General features: G+C 42.3%; 1 protein-coding gene across 9 annotated transcripts in view; it reads right to left on the minus strand.

Moving 5' to 3' along the window:
* The window catches only part of ASAP1 (ArfGAP with SH3 domain, ankyrin repeat and PH domain 1), a 395,575-nt gene that overhangs the window by 36,840 nt on the left and 337,531 nt on the right, over nt 1-21,204 (minus strand). For 5 of the 9 annotated variants that reach the window (XM_055287244.2, XM_055287243.2, XM_063642985.1 and 2 more), the window contains one exon: nt 3,246-3,416. The exons of the other annotated variants lie outside the window; for them this stretch is intronic. In XM_055287244.2, coding sequence (XP_055143219.1) covers nt 3,246-3,416 — 171 coding nt within the window. The remainder of the gene's footprint in view (nt 1-3,245; nt 3,417-21,204) is intronic. 9 annotated transcript variants of the gene reach the window in all.

Consider the following 21,204-nt stretch of genomic DNA (forward strand, 5'->3'; position numbering starts at 1 on the left):
AGGTTTCTCCCATCTCTAGCTATCCAACAAAATGCTAGGCTGAGAATAATGGTAACAGTAGCTATCATTTATTAGGTGCTGCCTATGGTTTTGGTTGTTTTTTATGTGTTCTTCTCATTTAATCTTCATGATAACTCCATATGCAATACAGACACTACTACTAGCCCCATATTATAGTTGGAGGAGCTTTGGCACTGAACAATTCCAAGATACTTGCTGAAAATCACAAGGCTACTGAGTAGCAGAGACGGAATGAGAATCCAGACAGTATGACACTTGAGTCCACCTTAGAGCACTTTGCTCTGCTGAGAGAAGCAGCACATGCCCTCAGAAGGAGTTCATGTACTGGGAAAGACAGGCAAGGAAACAGCCACTGTGATACCCACTACACCAGTGGTGACAAAGGGTGGGGAGTGGGGAGTTTTACTGGACTGTGAAAGGCCTTTTAAGTAGATCCCAGGAGAGCAGATCTTGAAAGATGACTAAACATTAACATAAAGAAGTAGAGGGAAGAAGATTCTAGGTTGAGGGCATACTGTAAGCAAAGGCTCAGATCTGAGAGAAAAAAATAGAACTTTAGGGAATATGGTGTACCTCAAGATGGCAGACATGTTCAGCTTTGGGGGTGGAAAGGTAAGGCCTGGTGAGAGCTAAGGGGCTGTTCTTTTACTACCTGCTTATGCCTGGTGTCTACCTCCCAGTCCTGATCTCTCACAGTTCAAAGGCCCTGATCCTCATGGGCTGAGGAGAGATGGGAGGTTTAGGGGAACATAAGAGCGCTGGAAAGGTGTGTTCACAGAGGGAAGCTGCAGGCATCAGAGAGGAAGGTTGCCTAGAAGGCTGATCCCCTAAGTGCCTTGCTGATGACCGTCTGGGCCCTGCCTTTGGCTTCTAGAATGCAATGTCAGCAAGAGGCGGGGAGGGATTAAAACCAAGCAGTAATAATACAACACAGACCGCAAGCACTAGGATCAGAGCAACTATAACCTTTCTAAGGAGAAGTCTAGCCATGTATGAATGCACCCACACATGCCCATTATTGGCCTGTGTCTGTAGATAGTATATCTTACATACATGCATGTACGCCAACATATGCTTTCTAAAATCAAAATTTAAAAATAATTTAAATTGTTTTTTAAATTTAAAATTTTGATTTCAAAAATCAAGAGTCCATGCCACGTGGCAAACTGTCAACTGTGGCCGAGGACAGATGATGATTTTTGTCCTTCAAGGCTGGTTGTAGGTGAGATGCTCTTAGCTGGTGAGAAACTGGCAGACAGAACAGCGTCCTCATCTGGAAAAGGTTATAATGCTCCCAGCTCACTGTCAGGCACTCTTATAAAGTAAATTTTATTTAATAAAAAATGCTCCCTGACCCATCAACAATGGGGTGAAAAACGGCCAGCTGCTAGTCTTGCTCGAGTGATGTGAAAATCTAAAAAAGTGATGATTTTCAAGCCAGAAAGCAGAAATTTGGTAAATTTTAGGAATGTTCGAGTCTATACAACGTGAATAAAGGCACTTTAAACCTTACAAGAAATAAAACCACTTAAACAAGAGGATTAAAATTTAGAGAAATTTGGAAAGAAGGTTAATTTGTGATATGAAATGCTGATGTGAAACTTGCGACTTTCATGGAATGTTATTTGGGGGAAAGGCCTTTTTGATGAAATCTGGGGATCCTGAAGGCCTTACACAGCAGCCTCTGAAAATGTCAAGGACATCCTTAGTCTTTATGTATGTATGTGCTAGCACATCTCAATTGTTCTTGCCTGGCTTGTGGGAACTAATTCATTAACATCAAACTCCAATGTCTCCTCCTCTCTAAACCTTCCCTGGCTTTCCTCTGAAGTCTGACATTCAGTTTTCCAGCATTTCTAGTGTTTAGACAACATGTCTATCCTGATAGTAAAGAACATGTGCTTTAATGATTTACCCACGTGTGTCCTGCATTAGACCATGAACTCCATGAGCATATGGACTGAGAAGGCCCAAGCAAGGGGCATAGTAAGTGCCTCAAGTAAGCAAACAGAGTCAGAGAATGAACGGCTAAATGCACACACATGCTTGCACACACATAACCCGGGGTGTCTGGGCCAGATGGTGAACAGGTGACAATCAGCAATGGGACAATGTAACTTTCCCCCAAAACTTGAAACACAAAAAATATGAAGAAAGCCACAATGAAACTCCACAGCAGGAAGAGGTGAGACACACAAACTAACACATTTATTCAGCGAAGCTTCTGTGAGTGTCTGTCATGGGCCAAGACCCTGTTTCGTGATGGGGTGACCCCTAAGTTGCTAGCAGGCTAGTAGTAAAGATGGGAATTATGTCCCTTGTAGACGGGAATTTGTCATGTGCAGTCAATGTCACTGAAGTGATTAACAAGCTGACTCTGGGCAAATTTATTCATTCTCAAGTGATTACTGAATATTCACTGTGTGCCAGGCATGGTTCCAGTAAACACAGGTGAGAACAAGACCAAGACAAGGTTCTGGCTCTCATGGAGCTTACATCTTAGTGGGGCAGCTTACATGCTGTGATAAGGTGTTTGAAGGAAAACAGGTAGGGAGGAAGCTGCGTTGGAGGGGGAGGGAGATAGACATGACAGCTGAGAACTCAAGGATGAAAGGGAAGCAGCTGTTCAAAAAGCATGACAGAGTTCCAGGGAGTGAGAGGGCCCTCAGGAGGCAGAGGATGGTGTATCCAAGAAGTGAAAGAAGGCCAGCCCTGAAGACAGAGTGGCAGGAGAGGGTCTGGGAGACAAGAGCCCAATCATGCAAGGCCCTGTAGGCCTTGGTATAGGGAGCTTGCATTTATCTGAAGCTCAACAGGAAATCTTAAAAGGGTGTTAAGGAGAAAAGTGACCATGAGCTGATTTACATTTTACAAGTAAGCCATTCTGGCTGTTGTGAGGAAAATGGAATACTTTGCTTTTCTGAGCCTTTGTTTCCTTATATATAAACGAGACTAATAATACCTACCTCACAGAGCTGCTATCATAATTGAGTAAGATTTAGGAAGTGCTCAGCACCTTTCAGTTTTTAATGGCCTAAATATTTTTCAAAATGTTCCTTTCCCTTAAGAGACAGGTATAATCATGTCATATATACCCGAGACAGCATCCAGCATGTGTGTGCATTTTGGCACACTTTCTGAATGTGCTAACGGGCCACTGCCCAGTGGAGCCCCACACGCTGCCTGGCCCCAGCAGCTTTGGCCCTGACTTTAGGATAACTTACCCCAAGGAACTGCGCCTTTGTTTGGGGGCCCATGAGGTAGTGGGCTGGGAGGGTCGGATAGGGTTCTCTTGTGTCCGGGTGGTGGGGGAGGAGGCCTCTTCTTGGATAGGGTGGAGCTGCCACTAGAGGTCTGGGTGCTTAGAGGGAGTGTTGAAGGTGGGCCAGTTGGACCTAGAAAGGAAATTGAATGGGGGCAGGAAGATTAATCCCAGTCTCACAGATACAAAACAGCCAGTATGAAATCACTTCCACACATCAGAATGTGGTATGATACACAGAGATAAAAGCAAAAGGCTGGATATGGCTAACTCCATCAATCTAATAACTCACAAGTAGGGTTTTAAAAATTTGGTTAAAAAAAATAAAATTGGCCAGGTGCAGTGGCTCATGCCTGTAATCCCTGCACTGTAGAAAGCTGAGGTGGGAGGATTGCTTGAGGCCAAGAGTTTGAGACCAGCCTGGGTAACATAGCAAGACTCCATCTCTACAAAAATTTAAAAAATTAGCCGGGCGTGGTGGTGTGTGCTTGTAGTCTCAGCTACTTGGGAGACTGAGGTAGGAGGATCACTTGAAGTCAGGAGTTCGAGGATACAATGAGCTATGATTATGCCACTGCACTCCAGCCTAGGCAACAGAGAAAAATTTACAACAAAGATAAGAAGAGTGTGTGCTTCAAGGAACAAAATGCCAGTTAACACAGAATGCTACTGGGTTTAGTCATTTAGGTACAATGGGAGAAACACATACATACACACACATCTTAAAACAATAACTCCTTATAATCATCACAAAATCTACTGAGGGAGAAATCACACACCACTACCAGCAAAATCAACAGAGAAAGAACAGGGTACAGGCTAAGCCTTCACTGGGCCACAAGCTGAAACATGAAATGATTCATATAATAGAATTTTTCTTTCTACAACTTTTTCTTCTAGTCAGCAAACTGTCTGAAGCTTTTCCTAAAAAAAAAAAAAAAAAAAAAAAAAAAGGCTTTTCTAAACAATGAAGAAAGAACTGGATGTAAAGCATTACCTGGAAAAAAGAGAAATCCAAAAACCCTTTGCTCTAGAAACCAAACCATCTGTTATGTTGGAAGCCTGAACAACATTTATATAAATTAGACACTGATTTTTATAGACTAAAAAAAAAACTCAACTTTCTCCAGAGCTAAAGACAAGACCGCAGGAATGATAGTAATATTCCACATACACACAAAAATGGGGTTTGTTTTTAAAAGCTGTTAAGGGAGTAGTGTATTTGATCTTAGTTTTGTTTATTCAAAGTGACAATGAAGTGGCTTGTGTGTGCCAGGTAGTCCATGCTGGGCACTTTCACTACTATTGCTTTATTTAAGGTATATGGTTTAACTGTGTTCATGGCAAATTGTTTCTGTAAACGTTAAGAAAAAAAAGCTAGGACCAGGCACGGTAGCTCATGCCTGTAACTCCAGCACTTTGAGAGGCCGAGGTGGGCGGATCACTTGAGGTCAGGAGTTCAAGACCAGCCTGGCCAACATGGTGAAACTCCGTCTCTACTAAAAATACAAAAATTAGCAAGGTGTGGTGGTGCACGCCTGTAGTCCCAGCTGCTCGGGAGGCTGAGGCAGGAGAATCACTTGAACCCAGGAAGTGGAGGCTGCAATGAGCTGAGATCATGCCACTGCATTCCTGCCTGGGTGTCGCAGCGAGACTCCGCCTCAAAAAACAAAAAACAGAACAAAAAAACAAACAACAACAAAAAAGAAAGCTAAGAACACTGCCATACTGAATGTTTAACACAGATTAGTAGATACCTAGTAATCCAGAAGGGCTCCAAAAGAGCTTTATACATTCTTCATATTAAAAAAAAAGTCTAATTACTGCTGGCCTCCTTCCTTGGTATAAAGTAAGCTTTCCTATTTCCCATTGTCAATTACTAGTCCCTACCAATATTGACTTAAACCATTATTTCTCTAAGATAGGCTAGTTCTGAAAGTAAATACTGTTAATCTCAGTAAAATTATCATCTGCTTTAGGTTTAAATTGCCAGGCTATATAATTTACATCTTTGTCCCATCGTGTAATTCTATTACACAATGGAAGCCTGATGCTTACTCCAAATCAACACTTAATTCGGGTAACAGTCACAGCAGCTTTCAGAAACTATTTTATTTTTGTAACAATACAGAGATTGTTATTATGGCCTTGCATCTGTATAATGCTTTGTAGTATTCAAAATGTGTTTATATATGCTATTCCTCGACTTTTTCCCTAGGTTTATCATTAAAAAAAAATTTTTTTTGAGACAAGGTCTTGCTTTGTCATCCTGCTTGGAGTGCAGTGGCACGATCACAGCTCACTGCAGCCCTGATCTCCTGGGCTCAAGCAATCTTCCCTCCTCAGCCTCCTGAGTAGCTGGGACTACAGGCATGTATCATAACATCCGGCTAATTTTTAAAAATTTTTAAATTTTTTGTAGAGACAGAGTCTCACTCCATTGTCCAGGCTGGCCTTGAACTCCTGAGCTGAAGTGACCCTCCCAAAGTGCTAGAATTATAGGCGTGAGTCACCACGCCTAGTCTAAATTAAGAAAAAAAAATGTTTATGGATACTAATAGTTGTACCTCTTCATTTTCATACTAACTCTGTGAAGTATGTGGGTCAGGTAGTATTTTCCCCATTTTGCAGCCAAGAACTCAGAGGCATGATTAAAGTCACAAGCCATGAGGGGCAGAGCTGGGGATAAGGCAGGCGTCCAGGACTGGCAAGGCACTCACCCCATCAAATGATGCTGTTGGTTCCTGAAAGCCAGAGCAGCATTTCCTGTGCTTGGCACATGAGGAAAACAACAACAAATGCTCAGTATCAGGAAGTGTAACTTTCCTTTTGGAAATAAATGGATAATAGATAATAGACAATGGTGAGGTTCTCTAGCAATTTCATCTTTATCGCCATCTAGGGACTTTCTGAGCAGATGCAGTTCCCTGCTAGGAAACAAAAATTGTCAAAGACAAAATGCTAATGGAGCCACGTCTCTAAGCAACGCTGCATTATATATGCATGAGCCTCCAGGAGAGATTAGACCAAAGAGGCATCCTGTAACCATAAACCACGCAAAATCCAACCTCCTGAATCATTTCAAAAATTAAGGAATTGTGCGTCCCATGCGGTTATATACTTCTGACTTCCTTCATGTTGCTGAGTATAATCTCTAATTATTTAAGTCTTTGTTTACTTACTTGTTACCTGACTCTCCCACAAGACTGGAAGAGTTCTATTAGGGCCAGGCTTTTCTCTGGTTTCGTGTAGAGTAAATATTTACTGAATAAATAGAAGACTCAACCACTACTTCTATCTTTTTAAGCCAGTGATTATTTTTTTTTTTTTGAGACGGAGTTTCACTCTGTCGCCCAGGCTGGAGTGCAGTGGCGTGATCTTGGCTCACCGTGACCTCTCCCTCCTGGGTTCAAGTGATTCTCCTGCCTCAGCCTCCCAAGTAGCTGGGACTACAGGTGTGTGCCACCACGTCTGGCTAATTTTTGTATTTTTAGTAGAGATGGGGTTTTGCCATGTTGGCCAGGCAGGTCTTGAACTCCCGACCTCAAGTGATTCACCTGCTTCAGTCTTTCAAAGTGCTTGGATTACAGGCGTGAGCCACCATGCCTGGCCTAAGGCCAGTGATTCTTTTGTCTTTCTTTTTTTTTGAGGCAGAGCTTCACTCTGTCGCCCAGGCTGGAGTGCAATGGTGCAATCTCCGCTCACTGCAACCTCTGCCTCCCAGATTCAAGGGACTCTCCTGTCTCAGTCTCCTGAGTAGCTGGCACTACAGGCACACGCCACCACACCCGGCTAAGTTTTGTATTTTTAGTAGAGATGGGGTTTCACCATGTTGGCCAGGCTGGTCTTGAACTCCTGACCTCAGGTGATCCACCTACCTCCGACTCCCAAAGTACTGGGATTACAGGCATGAGTCACAGCGCCCGGCCAGGCCAGTAATTCTTAAGGAGGCCAACACGTTTCACTTAGGGTGACCGATCAGAAACAAGTGGGGAGAATTAGCAGGAAGGAACAGTGTTAAGTGTGAAAAGGGATATTCAAGTTTATAATCTTATACTTGGAAAACAAACACACAGACAGACCTATCTATTGTCTTGTAGTAGAAGCTACAGAAAGGAAGATGCTACAAAACCTTGGCTGGTAAGGCATGAGGTAAAATAAGGTTGAAAAATACTATATATAAGACCCCAGAAACGCAGACTTAAAAAATGTTTGAAGATTTAAAGAGCTCAGAAGACTTCCAAAATTAGTAACCAGTCCCACAACATTGAAAGGGATCTTTTATGCAAAATAAATCTGAGTACTGGTTCAGTCAGGAAAAAAGCAGTTCTGGTAAGATAAAGAAACCTGAAACAAAATAAAATGGAACACAGCATCAAACGCAACACAAAAAAGGGTGGGGAGGCAAGATTAGTGAGTGGTGACGGAGATGCAGAGGTGACTAAAGAGGCAATTTTCTCTCCTGAACTCTGCCAGAGGCCTGTGGAAGTAACAAGAAAGTGCCCTAAACCTCATTTGCCACTGATATTGGCTACCGTGTGAAATAACTGTCTATATCTTCTTAAAAACATGGGTCTAGTCTTCCAAAGCTTCTATAAATAAATCTGAGGTTAAATAATTAGAAGGTCTTCTATGAGGAGGTAGAATACCTCATTCTTCCTGAGGGTTTACATGTTACTTTAGCATCAGCTATCACATTCAAAGAAGTTGAATCATCTAGGAGCATGTGTTTTCCACGAGAAAGCATTCCCTGCCCTTAAACAGAGGTGGATGACAGGACTAGTGTTCTGCAGGGTGAGAAGGCAAGCCACATACTTATTTTTAAATAATCCATGATCAGAAAAAGTCCTTGATGCCAGGCATGGTGGGTCCCATCTGTAATCCCAGCACTTTGGGAGGCCGAGGCGTGAGGATCACTTGAGGCCAGGAGCTCGAGACCAGCCTGGCCAACATAATGATACCCTGTCTCCACTACAAAATACAAAATTAGCTGGGCATGGTGGCACACACCTGTAATCCCAGCTACTTGGGAGGCTGAGGCAGGAGAATCGCTTGAACCCGGGAGGTGAAGGTTGCAGTGAGCCGAGATCATGCCACTGCACTCCAGCCTGGGCGATAGAGTGACAGTTAGTCTCCAAAAAAAAAAAAAAAAGTCCTTGAAAACTGTTTTGTGGACACCCACTGGTGCCTGTTCTCACCACCCTTCATTCTTGAGGCACTTCTGGGTCCTCTTTTGGGTATCAGGTGCTGTGCTCTGGACACAGGCCTGTCCTCAAGGCACTCTGCTCTGTGGCTTCTCTCCTCACCTGCCCTGTTCTCCAGGGGTTCTAAATGTGTCTTCTGATCTGTTCTTCACCGTCCTCCCTTGTTAACGGCCCTCCCTGCACAGACAGCATCCCCAGCCCTGACCCTGGCTATGCCTGGGTCCCTTCCCACATCTCCAACAGCCTCTTGGTCACTGCATTTGGATGTTCTGCTGTGCCTTCAACTCAAGTGGTTGCCACCGAACCTACCTGAATGTGCTGCCAGAGCATCTCAATGTTCTTAGCCACGGGGATGCCTCTGTCTGAGGTCTATGTCAGAAGTGTGTCCGGCATACAGCCAGGGCTCAGGAAGTGCACCCAGGCAGTGTATTGCAGAAGTGACTATGCTCACCCTGGCAGGCCCACTGGCAGTTTTCAGGCCAAAGCGCTTGTCCCACATTCCTGGGCCCAACAATTTAGTCTCTCAAAAGGTGGTAGCGATCTCGTGAGACTCTCCCAGGAACTGACATTCTCTTCTCACTGAAGCCCCCTTATGGGAAATCGATATATTCTTAAACTATGAAGGTGGTTTGAGAATATCTCCCCAGACAGTACTCAACAAGGCAATCTCTCCACTTAGCCCAGAAAAAATGTCCTGGAAATTCATTCACCTATACCTAAATATATATAAATATACCTTAAAAAATGAAAATTCATTCCTAAAATCATAATTGCAGGCTTTTCAAATCTCTTCCTCCTCCTCTTCTTGCATTTTCTGGAGCTACCATTTACTGAGTATTATATGCTTGAGCTAAAACACAGTATTTAAAATTTATCTTGTAAAATATTATTATCATTATTGTCATCATTATTATCCATTTGAAGGATAAAGAGACCCAAGGCTCAGAGGGTTTAGGAAACTTGGCGAGTAACAGCAAATGAGCAGCTACATTCAGGCAGAACCCCATTCTGTCTGACTCAAGGCCAGACTCTCAGCCTTGACAACAGCTTGCTTCTCTTCCTCTAAATGGCATCACATCCTTTCCGGCTAGAACTTTCAGGGACATAACCGAGTTATTACTTCACTTCCACATTCTCATCTTTAAACACTTTTTTTTTTTTTTTTCTGAGACAAAGTTTTGCTCTGTTGCCCAGGCTGGAGTACAGTGGCACGATCTTAGCTCACTGCAATGTCCACCTCCCAGGTTCAAGCGATTCTCCTGTCTCAGCCTCCAAAGTAGCTGGGATTACAGGTGCCTGCCACCACGCCCGGATAATTTTTGTATTTTTTTTGGTAGAGACAAGGTTTCACCATGTTGGTCAGGCTGGGCTCAAACCCCTGATCTCATGATCTGCCCGCCTCGGCCTCCCAAAGTGCCGGGATTACAGGTGTGAGCCACCGTGCCAGGCCTAAAAAATTTTTAGTTGACACAATTGTACATATTTATAGGATATATAGTGATATTTCAATACATGTGTACAACGTGTAATGATCAAATCAGGGTAGCTAATATCCATCATCTAAAAGATTTATCATTTCTTTGTGTTGTGAACATTCAAAATCTTCGCTTGTAGCTTTTTGAAAATATACACTAAATTACTGTTAACCATAGTCACTCTATAGTGTTACAGAACACAGGAACTTAACCTTCCCATCTAGCTGTTATTTTGTATCCATTAATCAGCCTCATCCTTCGCTCAACCCCTTCCCAGACTCTAATAACCTCTCTTATACTCTCTACTAATATAAGATTTTTTTTTTTTTTTTTTGAGACAAGCTGGAATGCTGCAGTATGATCACAGTTCACTGCAGCCTCAACTTCCGGGGCTCTGGAAGTGATCCTCCTACCTCAGTCTGTCCAGTAGCTGGGACTATATGTGTATGCCACCAGGCCTAGCTAATTTTTTTTTTTTTTTTTGGGAGTGAGTCTCACTCTTGCCCAGGCTGGAGTGCAGTGGCGAGATCTCAGCTCACTGCAAGCTCCACCTCCTGGGTTCACGCCATTCTCCTGCCTCAGCCTCCCGAGTGGCTGGGACTACAGATGCCCGCCACCACGCCTGGCTAATTTTTTTGTATCTTTAGTAGAGACGGGGTTTCCCCATGTTAGCCAGGATGGTCTCGATCTCCTGACCTCATGATCCGCCTGTCGCGGCCTCCCCAAGTGCTGGGATTATAGGCGTAAGCCACTGCGCCTGGCCAGGCCCAGCTAATTTTTTAAGAAAAACTTTTTGTAGAGATGGGGTCTTGCTATGTTGTCCAGGCTTGAGCTTTTTTTGTTTTGTTTTAGCTCCCACATGAGTGAGAACATGCAGTATTTATCTTTCTGTGCCTGGCTTATTTCACTTAAAATAATGTCCTTCAGGGTCATACATGTTGCAGCACATGAAAGGATTTCATTCATTTTTTTTTTTTTTGAGACAAGAGTCTTGCTCTGTCGTCCAGGCTGGAGTGCAGTGGCATGATCTCGGCTCACTGCAACCTGACCTCAGGTGATCCACCCGCCTCGGCCTCCCAAAGTGCTGGGGTTACAGTGAGCCACTGTTCCCAGCCTATAGGATTTCATTCATTTTTACGGGAATAATATTCCATATGTATATATACACCACATTTTCTTCATCCATTCATCTGTTGATGGACATTTAGACTGATTCCATATCTTGGCTACTGTAAATAGCACTGCAGTAAACATGGGGTGCAGGTATCCCTTTAATATACTGATTTCCTTTCCACTGGATAAATACCCAGTAGCAGAATTGCTCAGTGGTATGATAGTGCTATTTTGTTTTGTGAGAAACCTCCATACTGTTTTTCATTAGTACCTGTACTAATTTACATTCCAACCAACATTATATGAGTTCCCCTTTCTCTGCATCCTCATCAGGATTTGTTATTTCTTGTCTTTTTGATGATAGCCATTTTAACTGGAAATAGATAATATTTCACTGTGGTTTTGATTTAGATTTCTCTCATGATTAGTGATGTTGAGCATTTTTTTCATATACTTATTAGCCATTTATATGTCTTTTTTTCTTTCTTTTTTTTTTTTTTTTGAGACAGAGTTTCACTCTTGTTGCCCAGGCTGGAATGCAATGGTGTGATCTCGGCTCATTGCAACCTCCGCCTCCCAGGTTCAGGTGATTCTCCTGCCTCAGCCTCCCAAGTAGCTGGGATTACAGGTGTATGCTACCACACCCAGCTAATTTTGTATTTTTAGTAGAGATGGGGTTTCACCATGTTGGCCAGGCTGGTCTCGAGGCCCTGACCTCAGGCGATCTACCCGCCTCGGCCTTCCAACGTGCTGGGATTACAGGCATGAACCACCACACCCGGCCTCTCCTTCTTCTTTTGAGAAATGTCTATTCCGATCCTTTGACCATTTTAAAATCACATTATCATTATTATTTTACTGCTAAGTTGAGTTCTTTGTATATTCTGGATATATAAGTCTCTTGTAAGATGAAAAGTTTGCAAATAGTTTCCGCATTCGACAGGTTGTCTCTTTGCTCTGATTGTTTCTTTTGCAGTGCAGAAGCTTTTTAGTTTGATATCGTCTGCTTTTTCTATTTTTTTGTTGTCTGTGCTTTTGATGTGTTACACATACAATTTTTGCCCCGACTAATGTCCTGAAGTGTTTCCCTTACGCTCTCTTCTAGTAGTTTTACAGTTTTGGGTATTATGTTTAAGTCTTTAATTCATCTTGAGTTGAGAGATACCCAGCTTTCTCAGCAAATTAAAGAAGGATCCTTTCCCCAATGTATGTTCTTTGCACCCTTATCAAAAATCAGTTGGCTATAAATATATGGATTTATTTCTGGGTTCTATGTTCTGTTCCACTGGTCTATGGGTTTGTTTTTACACCAATACAAAGCTGTTCTGGTTACTATAGCTTTGTAGTATATTTTGAAGTCAAGTAGTGTAATGACTCCAGCTTTTTTCTTTTTGCTTAGTATTACTTTGGCTATTTAAAGACTTTTGTGTTTCCATATCAATTTTAGGACTGCTTTTTTCTGTTTCTATGAGGAATGTCATTAGTATTTTGAAAGAGATTGTATCGAATCTGTAGATTGCTCTTGGTAGTATGATCATTTTAACTACATTAATTCTTCCAATCATGAGCATGTGACGTCTTTCCATTTTTAATTGTCCCCTTCAATTTCTTTTATCACTGTTTTATAAGTTTTCATTGCAGAGCTCTTTCATCTCCTTGGTTATATTCCTAGGTTTTTTAGTTTTTTGAGGGGTAGCTATCGTAAAAGGGATTGCTTTCTCAATTTTTTTTTTTTTCTGAGACAGGCTCCTTCTCTGTTGCTCAGGCTGGAGTGCGGTAGCGCAATCACAGCTCACTGCAGCCTCCCATGCTCAAGCGATCTTCTCACCTCAGCCTCCCTACTAGCTGGGGACTACAGGCATGTGCCACCACACCTGGTTAATTTTTTTTTTTTTTGCAGAGATAGGGTTTCACTATGTTGCCCAGGCTGGTCTCAAACTCCTAAGCTCAAGCAATGAACCCACCTCATCATCCTAAAGTGCTGGGATTACAGGCATGAGGCATCACACCCAGCTTTTTGATTTCTTTTGAAGCTAGTTTGTTACTGGTGTATAGAAACACTACTGATTTTTGTATGTTGATTTTGTATCCTGTCACTTTAATGAATTTATTCATCAGTTCTAAATGTGTTTTTTGGTGGCGTCTTTTGGTTTTTCTATATAGATCATGTCATCTGAAAAGAGGAACAATTTGACTTCCTCTTTTCCAGTTTGGATGCCCTTTATTGCATTCTCTTGCCTGACTGCTCTGGCTAGGACTACTTCCAGTACTATCTGAGCAGGAGTGGTCAAAGCGGGCATCCTTGTCTTCTTCCAGTTCTTAGAGAAAAAGCTTTCAGCTTTCCCCCATTCAGGATGAGTTAGATGTGAGTTTGTCACATATGGCCTTTATTATTTTGAGGTATGTTCCTTCTATACCTAATTTATTGAAGGTTTTTATTATGAATGGATGTTGAATTTTATCAAATGCTTTTTCTGCATCCATTTAGATCATCATATGGCTTTTGTCCTTCATTCTGTTGATGTGATGTGTCTCATTTATTGATTAGCATATGTTGAACCATCCTTGCATCCCTGGGATAAACCACACTTCATCATGGTGTATTATCTTTTGATGTGTTGTTGGATTCAGTTTATTAGTATTTGGTTAGGATTTTTTGCATCTATGTTCAACAAGAATATTGGCTGGTAGTTTTCTTTTTTTGTTGTGTCCTTGTCTGGTTTTGGTATCAGGGCAATGCTGGCCTCATTGGAAGAGTTAGGAAAAATTCCTTTGTCTTCAATTTTTTGGAATAGTTTAAGAATTGGTGCTAGTTTTTCTTTACTATTTATTGATTGATTGAGACAGGGTCTTGCTCTGTCACCCAGGCTGGAGTGCAATGGTGTGATCTTGACTCACTATGCAGCTTTGACCTCCTGGGCTCAAGTGATCATCTTGCTTCAGCCTTCCATGTAGTTAGCACCACAGGTAGGTACCACCATGCCCAACTAATCTTTTATTTATATTTTTTGTAGAGACAGCGTCTCAGCATGTTGCCCAGACTGGTCTCAAACTTCTGGCCTCAAGTGATCCTCCTGACTTGGCCTCCCAAAGCACTGGGATTACAGGCACGAGCCACCACATCCGACCTAGTTGTTTTTTAAAGATTTGGCAGAATTCAAGTAATAAAGCCATCTGGTCCTGGGGTTTCTTTGTTGGGAGGCTTTTTATTACTGATTCAATGTTGTTACTTATTATTAATCTGCTCAGGTTTTCTATTTCTTCCTGGTTCAATCGTGGTGGTTGTTTCCAGGAATTTGTCCATTTCCCCTAGGTTTCCTAATTTGCTGGCCTATCATTATTTGTAATAGTCTCCTACAATGACCTTTGTATTTTTGTGGTATCAGCCTCCTTTTTCATTTCTAATCTTATTTATTTGGGTCTTCTCCCTTTTTTTCTTGTCTAGCTAAAGGCTTGTCAATTTTTTTCATCTTTTCAAAAAAACACAACAGTTGTTGCTTTTCTGTATTGTCTTTTCAGTTGCAACTTTATTTCTGCTCTTTTTTCTTTCCTTTTACTAATTTTGGATTTGGTTCGTCCTTGCTTTTCTAGTTCCTAGGGGTGCACCATTAGGTTGTTTATCTGACATTTTTATTTTTTTTATTTTTTTGAGATGGAGTTTCTCTCGTCACCCAGGCTGGAGTGCAGTGACGCGATCTCGGCTCACTACAACCTCTGCCTCCTGGGTTCAAGGGATTCTTCTGCCTCAGCCTCCCGAGTAGCTGGGATTATAGGCGTGTGCCACCATGCCCAGCTAATTTTTGTATTTTTAGTAGAGACAGGGTTTCACCATGTTGGCCAGGCTGGTCTCGAATTCCTGACCTCCCTCAGGTGATGCATCCGCCTCGGCCTCCCAAAGTGCTGGGATTACAGGCGTAAGCTACCGCACCTAGTGATGTTTTTCTTTTTCTATGTAGGCATTTATTGCTATGAACTTCCTTTTTAGTATTGCTTTTACTGTATCCCACAGGTTTTGGTTACATCTTCATTTTTTAAGGGACAGTTCAAATGTAACCTCATCCAGAATCCTTCTCTAATCCATCCCCTCTTCCCTGGAACACCTACTCTATCTCTGAGCTTCCAGGGCTTAATGGCACTAGATATTCTCTGCCATACATTACAGCTACAATTTCTCTTCCTTTCCAGACTGTGTGCATCCATAGGGCATGATCTGTACTGTCTCCACAGCTCTCATGCCAGGGCCTGGCACGTTCTGGGTACTCAGTACACGACTGAAAAAGTACAGCAGAGGTTCCTCTTCAAAGACTTTCCGCCCCATCTAATTAGGAATAAATAGTAACTTCTCTTAGAAGTAAAATTTATTCAAAGATCTGTGCTAATATTTTTAAATATCTGCTAGCCATAATAAAGAAATCAATGTACTTTATGTTCTTAGTTCCCACAATTTAGCCTGAATATTTGCCCTGGCATGCTTATACTGGTTCAAGCAAGCATTAGGTCATGGCCTGTTCCTCTTCCTTATTTGAAGGTGTTTTTACCTTTCTCAGCATTCCACAAGTTACTTCCTCTTTCCTTTGTTCTCTGCCTTTGCAACTCTTTTAAAAAGTTCTAAGTTACTAGCCAATCAGGACAAATACAAAATAGCTAATGGAAACTGGACACAGCAATAGGATGGACATGTCAGGTTACAAATGACCCTGTCTCATTTGTTCGGTGTACTCTCGTTGGCAAAACTGCTGGCGAGTGTACCCTTTCTACAGAAAGTATAAAAACGGCCTTGCTGAAAAAATTAAATTTATGTTCAAGTGCTATTTCTTTATGGCACCGGGAAACAAGCATTTCAACCAACGACTATAAAGATAATTCATGGTGTAAGTCAGGATGATGTTTTTTCAATATCCTTGTATATCTGGTTTTTAGTTACACACAGAAAAACCAAAAGTTTCTTACACAGGGAGACCAAATAAAATTATAACTGAAGTTTCAAAGAAAAAAAAGATCTAGAAGATGGCTTAAAAATTATCTTGACAGTCTCTGAAAAAGTTGTCTGTAGAAACATAATTTACACATTCTAAACTGCCACATAGGAAGGGTAATGACAAAAGTTATATCTATCCAACTTGGGAAAATATACATGAAGATTTTATCACTTTCTAATAGTTTTTTAAATTTATTTTTGATAATATGTTTATTATGTATAACATATTGTTCTGAAATATGTATACAGTTGGACCTTTGTATCTGAGAGTTCTGCATCTGCAGGTTCAACCAATCTGGGATTAAATATATTCAGAAAAAAAAAACCCACAATAAAAAATAACAATCCAACAACAACAACAACAACAAACAAACAATATAGTATAGCAACCATTTACATAGCATTTACATTATAGTAGGTATAACAAGTAATCTACAGGTGATTTAAAGTACACAGGAGAATGTGTGTAGGCTATATGCAAATACTGCACCATTTTATATAAGGCACTTGAGCATTCCTGGAGTTTGGGCATGGGATGAGATAACTGTACATTGTGAAATGGCTAAATTGAGCTAATTAACAGATGCATTACTTCATGTATGCATCTTTTTTTTTGTAGTGAGAACATTTAAAATCTACTCTCTTAGCAATTTTCAAGAATACAGTACATTATTAACTACAGTCACCAGGTTGTACAACAGATCTCTTGAACTTATTCCTCCTAACTGATCCAATGGTTTTCATAGTATAAAGCTTAAAAGAGTGGAAAGCTTATGTTAATTACTTTAAAAAGTAATTAACCGTGTATTTATACAAAGAAGGACTCAGCGTAGAAGGGAGGAGCTGTTATCTCCACATTCAGATGGAGAAAGGCATGGTGGAGTAGAGTGTGCTGGGACACTAGTGTAAGTCAGCAGGGCTGGCCAGGATTACAGGACAGGCTGGTGCCTGGGCATGATATGTGCCACACTGCTCTGTCAACTGACTTCCACACAGGAAACAGCATTAGCTATCCATCTGTCCTTCCACCTCCTTCTATAACACTGATAATTAAGAAGAAAGTACCAGCATTCAAGAAACTTAGGGCTGATTCTTTAACAATTACTCATCCACCCCTGAATGCCAGAGGCACAACAAGGATTTCCTCTGCTTCCCTTTCCATACCCTGGCAGTCAGGTGACTTAGCTAGACAGCCTCAGTCAAGGTCACTATTCAGGGCAAAAATCACAGACGATACTCTGGGCCAGCATGAGGTGATTCATGTGCAATGCCTTACGAAGGACGGGGGAAAAGATTTAAAAAGGCCAAAAACCCAAACGCAAACCAAACGCAAACAAAAAAAAAAACACCCTAAAACAAAACACAAATCAAGGGTGACAGCCTATGGGAAGCTTTAATATCAAGCTACTCTAATGACTGTCTTCCCATGAGATAAAAAACCGCAGGAAACTGTAAAGTCATCAATATATGCATAACACCACTGATAGGAAAATATTTCCCATGTGAGTCTGAATCATGCAGTAGTGCACTTTCATGGTGGCAGGCACTGTCATATACTGAGCAAGTCTCCACCCTTTCTACTCTTCTTCCTATCTACTGCCACAGATCTCCAAGGAAAGTTGGAGAAATGTCTAAAACGCATACACAGCTGTGTCTGGGCACAACTGCTGCATTTATTAGATTTTCAGCAAGTCAACTATCACACCCGTGGACATCTGGTTTAGTGTCCCCTCCTTATCCTGGCCACCTATTTCTGGGACATGCTTTCACTGATTCTTTCCGCTGTTGTTTATGCATTTGACGAGCACTGACTCTCTGTGCCAGGGATGCAAAGGCAGCTCATTCACAGCCCTTATCCTTGAGGAGTTCTGCTCCTAACTGGAAGAGTGCACTGAAGACTTCCCTAACCCTCTCTCTGAAGCTGTGAACAGCACTTCTCTTTCCTGCTCCTCCAGGAATACTCCCTACCGGCCCCAGGGGCACATTCTACTGCGTCCTCTTTCCCTGGAGCCCTGAGAGTGGGAGGTACTTCTTCCTTCTTCTTTACATTTCCAGTGCCCAGAATGTTTGTTAAACTGAACACATGCAGGATTGAACAAACATGTATTTACTGAATGCTCACTACGTGCCAGTCACTTCATAGACATTATTTCATGCTCTCTAAGCAAGGCAGAAACCTAATCCTTATTTTTCAGTTGAAGACTCTGAAAATCAGCAAGATTGATTCAATGTTAGGATGAGACAAGTACGGGGCAGGATTGGGCCTTATGAGGAAGAACCATAGTCTCTCTCTCTCTTTTTTTTTTTTTTTTGAGACGGAGTCTCAACGTGTGGCCCAGGTTGGAGAGAAGTGGCACAATCTCGGCTCACTGCAAGCTCCGCTTCCCAGGTTCACACCATTCTCCTGCCTCAGCCTCCCAAGTAGCTGGGACTACAGGCGCCCTCCACCACACCTGGCTAAATTTTTTTTTTGTATTTTTAGTAGAGACAGGGTTTCACTGTGTTAGCCAGGATGGTCTCGATCTCCTGACCTCGTGATCCGCCCACCTCGGCCTCCCAAAATGCTGGGATTACAGGTGTGAGCCACCATGCCCGGCCCATAGTCTTTTTTTTAAAAAAAATGTATGTATGTATGTATGTATGTATGTATGTATGTATGTATGCATGCATGTATTTTTGAGACGGAGTCTCATTCTGTCACCCAGGTTGAAGTGCAGTGGTGCCATCTTGGCTCATTGCAACCTCCGCCTCCCGGGTTCAAGCAATTCTCCTGCCTCAGAATCCTGAGTAGCTGGGATTACAGGCGCGGGCCACCACGCCTGGTTAATTCTGTGTATTTTTAGTAGAGATAGGGTTTCACCATATTGGCTAGGCTGGTCTCGAACTCCTGACGTCAGGTGATCTGCCTACCTTGGCCTCCCACAGTGCTGGGATTACAGGCATGAGACACCACGCCCGACCACCATAGTCTCTTTTGTGTGGCACAGAAAAGAAAGCTTCTTGGAAGAGGAGAAGGTGATGCTTGAAAGGCTTCTCAGGAGTTCACAGCTGTCCAGGCAGCCATGGTCTGGCTTGACACAGACTGATCTGCCTTAGTTTGTTACTCTCAAACTACTGCATATACTTTCATTAATGAGAGTAGTTAGTCTCTTCACCTACCTGTTGGCAAGGGTAGCATCTGGTTCAATTTTCTCTGTGGCACCAACCCTTCATCAACAAGCATCTATTGAGGCTCTCAGTATGCCAGGCAGCACGCTACTTTTGTGCAGGTTATCTGCTAGTTTATTAGTTCCAAGCCAGAGCCTGTCTAAGGTAGGAAGTCTACATTATAGCAAATGTGTATGAAATGCAGAATTAATACTTACAGGTATTCACATGCTATTGAGAAGGGCTATATAATGCCTGATTCTAGAGGCCTGGCTTCAGGAATAGATGGGAATGAACTGTAATTAGCATATCAGGTGTTCACCTTTCTAAAAGCTTAAAAGGTTAGTTCTTTTAAGCATGTTAAAGAAGCTTCTTGAGATTGGAATTATCATTCTTTCACTTAACACATCCTTTCTTTAAGATGCCTACCAAGTGCACGGTCTCATTATCCAGAGCATTTGTTAATTTAACAGGCTTGGCCAGGTGTGGTGGCTCACGCCTGTAATCTTGGCACTTTGGGAGGCCAAGGCAGGTGGATTACCTGAGGTAAGGAGTTCGCGACTAGCCTGGCCAATGTGGTGAAACCCTGTCCCTACTAAAAATACAAAAATTAGCTGGGCATGGTGGCGGGCACCTGTAATCCCAGCTACTCAGGAGGCTGAGGCGAGAGAATTGCTTGAAACAGGGAGGCGGAGGTTGCAGGGAGCGGAGATTGTGCCACTGCACTCTAGACCTGCGCAACAGAGTGAGATGTTGTCGCAAAAAGACAGTAGGATTGCTCAAGCTCAGAAATTCAAGGGTACAGTGAGCTATGATTATACCACCATACTCCAGCTTCGGCAACAGGGCAAGCCTCCATTTCTAAAAAGTAAATAAACCTAGGTTCTGTGATATTATTTTAATTAAAGGTTAAAAAGAAACTAATCTTGGCAAGCCTCAAAAACCAGTTTTTTTTTTTTGGAGATGGAGTTTCGCTCTTGTTGCCCAGGCTGGAGTGCAATGGCGCAATCTCGGCTCACCACGACCTCTGCCTCCCAGGTTCAAGCGATTCTCCTGCCTCAGCCTCCCGAGTAGCTGGGATTACAGGCAGATGCCACCACGCCCGGCTAATTTTGTATTTTTAGTAGAGACGGGGTTTCTCCATGTTGGTGAGGGTGGTCTTGAACTCCCGACCTCAGGTGATCCGCCCACCTCGGCCTCCCAAAGTGTTGGGATTATAGGTGTGAGCCACCGCACCCGGTCCAAGGACCAATGTTAATAAACGTACAGTAGAAGTGAGGTGGGGGCAGGGGGAAGCTACTGATCACAAACGAGAAATTGCCACACACAAATTAATTTTATAGCTTTGATTTAGTCTCTCGGGACCCCACATCTGAAGAGGGGTCAGGCAGCCAAGTGTTTCGGTATGGGGCTTGAGGATAGTGATTTTGGGATTCTGAGCTTCTGAGACTCTGGGGCACTGCTCACATATAAGCACAAGGGGGTTTTGCTTCATGGTAATTTAGGTCAAGCTTCCTTGAATTTCGATGAGGCAGCTGGAGTTTCTTGAAAATATTCTCAGCTAGATTCAGAATAATTCTTTCTCCTCTTCCCTTTTGTGGGGACTTTATCTCAAGTGTCTGTTTCTGTCTCACTGGAAGACTTAATTTAGGGGTCCTTCAGACCCCTAAATTCACAGTTGAGGAAAGTGACTTCTGCTGCAAATAGAGACCTCTGCTTTATTTGTCATGGAGAACAAGGAACTCAAATGAGAGATCCAAGACATCCTTGTTTTCATGCAAATGGTTCTATTAGTTCAACAGAAGGAAATGAAAAAAAACATAGGGGCCAAAAAACAGAGAAGAATTATCTCTGCACGCAGAGTATCAGCTGATCTTTAACAATGTCTTCTAAGAGCTCCATTCTAAACATTATCAGTTTTCCAAATGTAAGTGCATGTGAGCTGAGCTAGCTATGGGATATCGCACACTTCAAATCCCTTATAAAAGTCATAAGAAGGCTGTA

The sequence above is a fragment of the Symphalangus syndactylus genome, chromosome 7 (assembly GCF_028878055.3).
Source record: "Symphalangus syndactylus isolate Jambi chromosome 7, NHGRI_mSymSyn1-v2.1_pri, whole genome shotgun sequence".
Lineage (NCBI taxonomy): Eukaryota > Metazoa > Chordata > Mammalia > Primates > Hylobatidae > Symphalangus > Symphalangus syndactylus.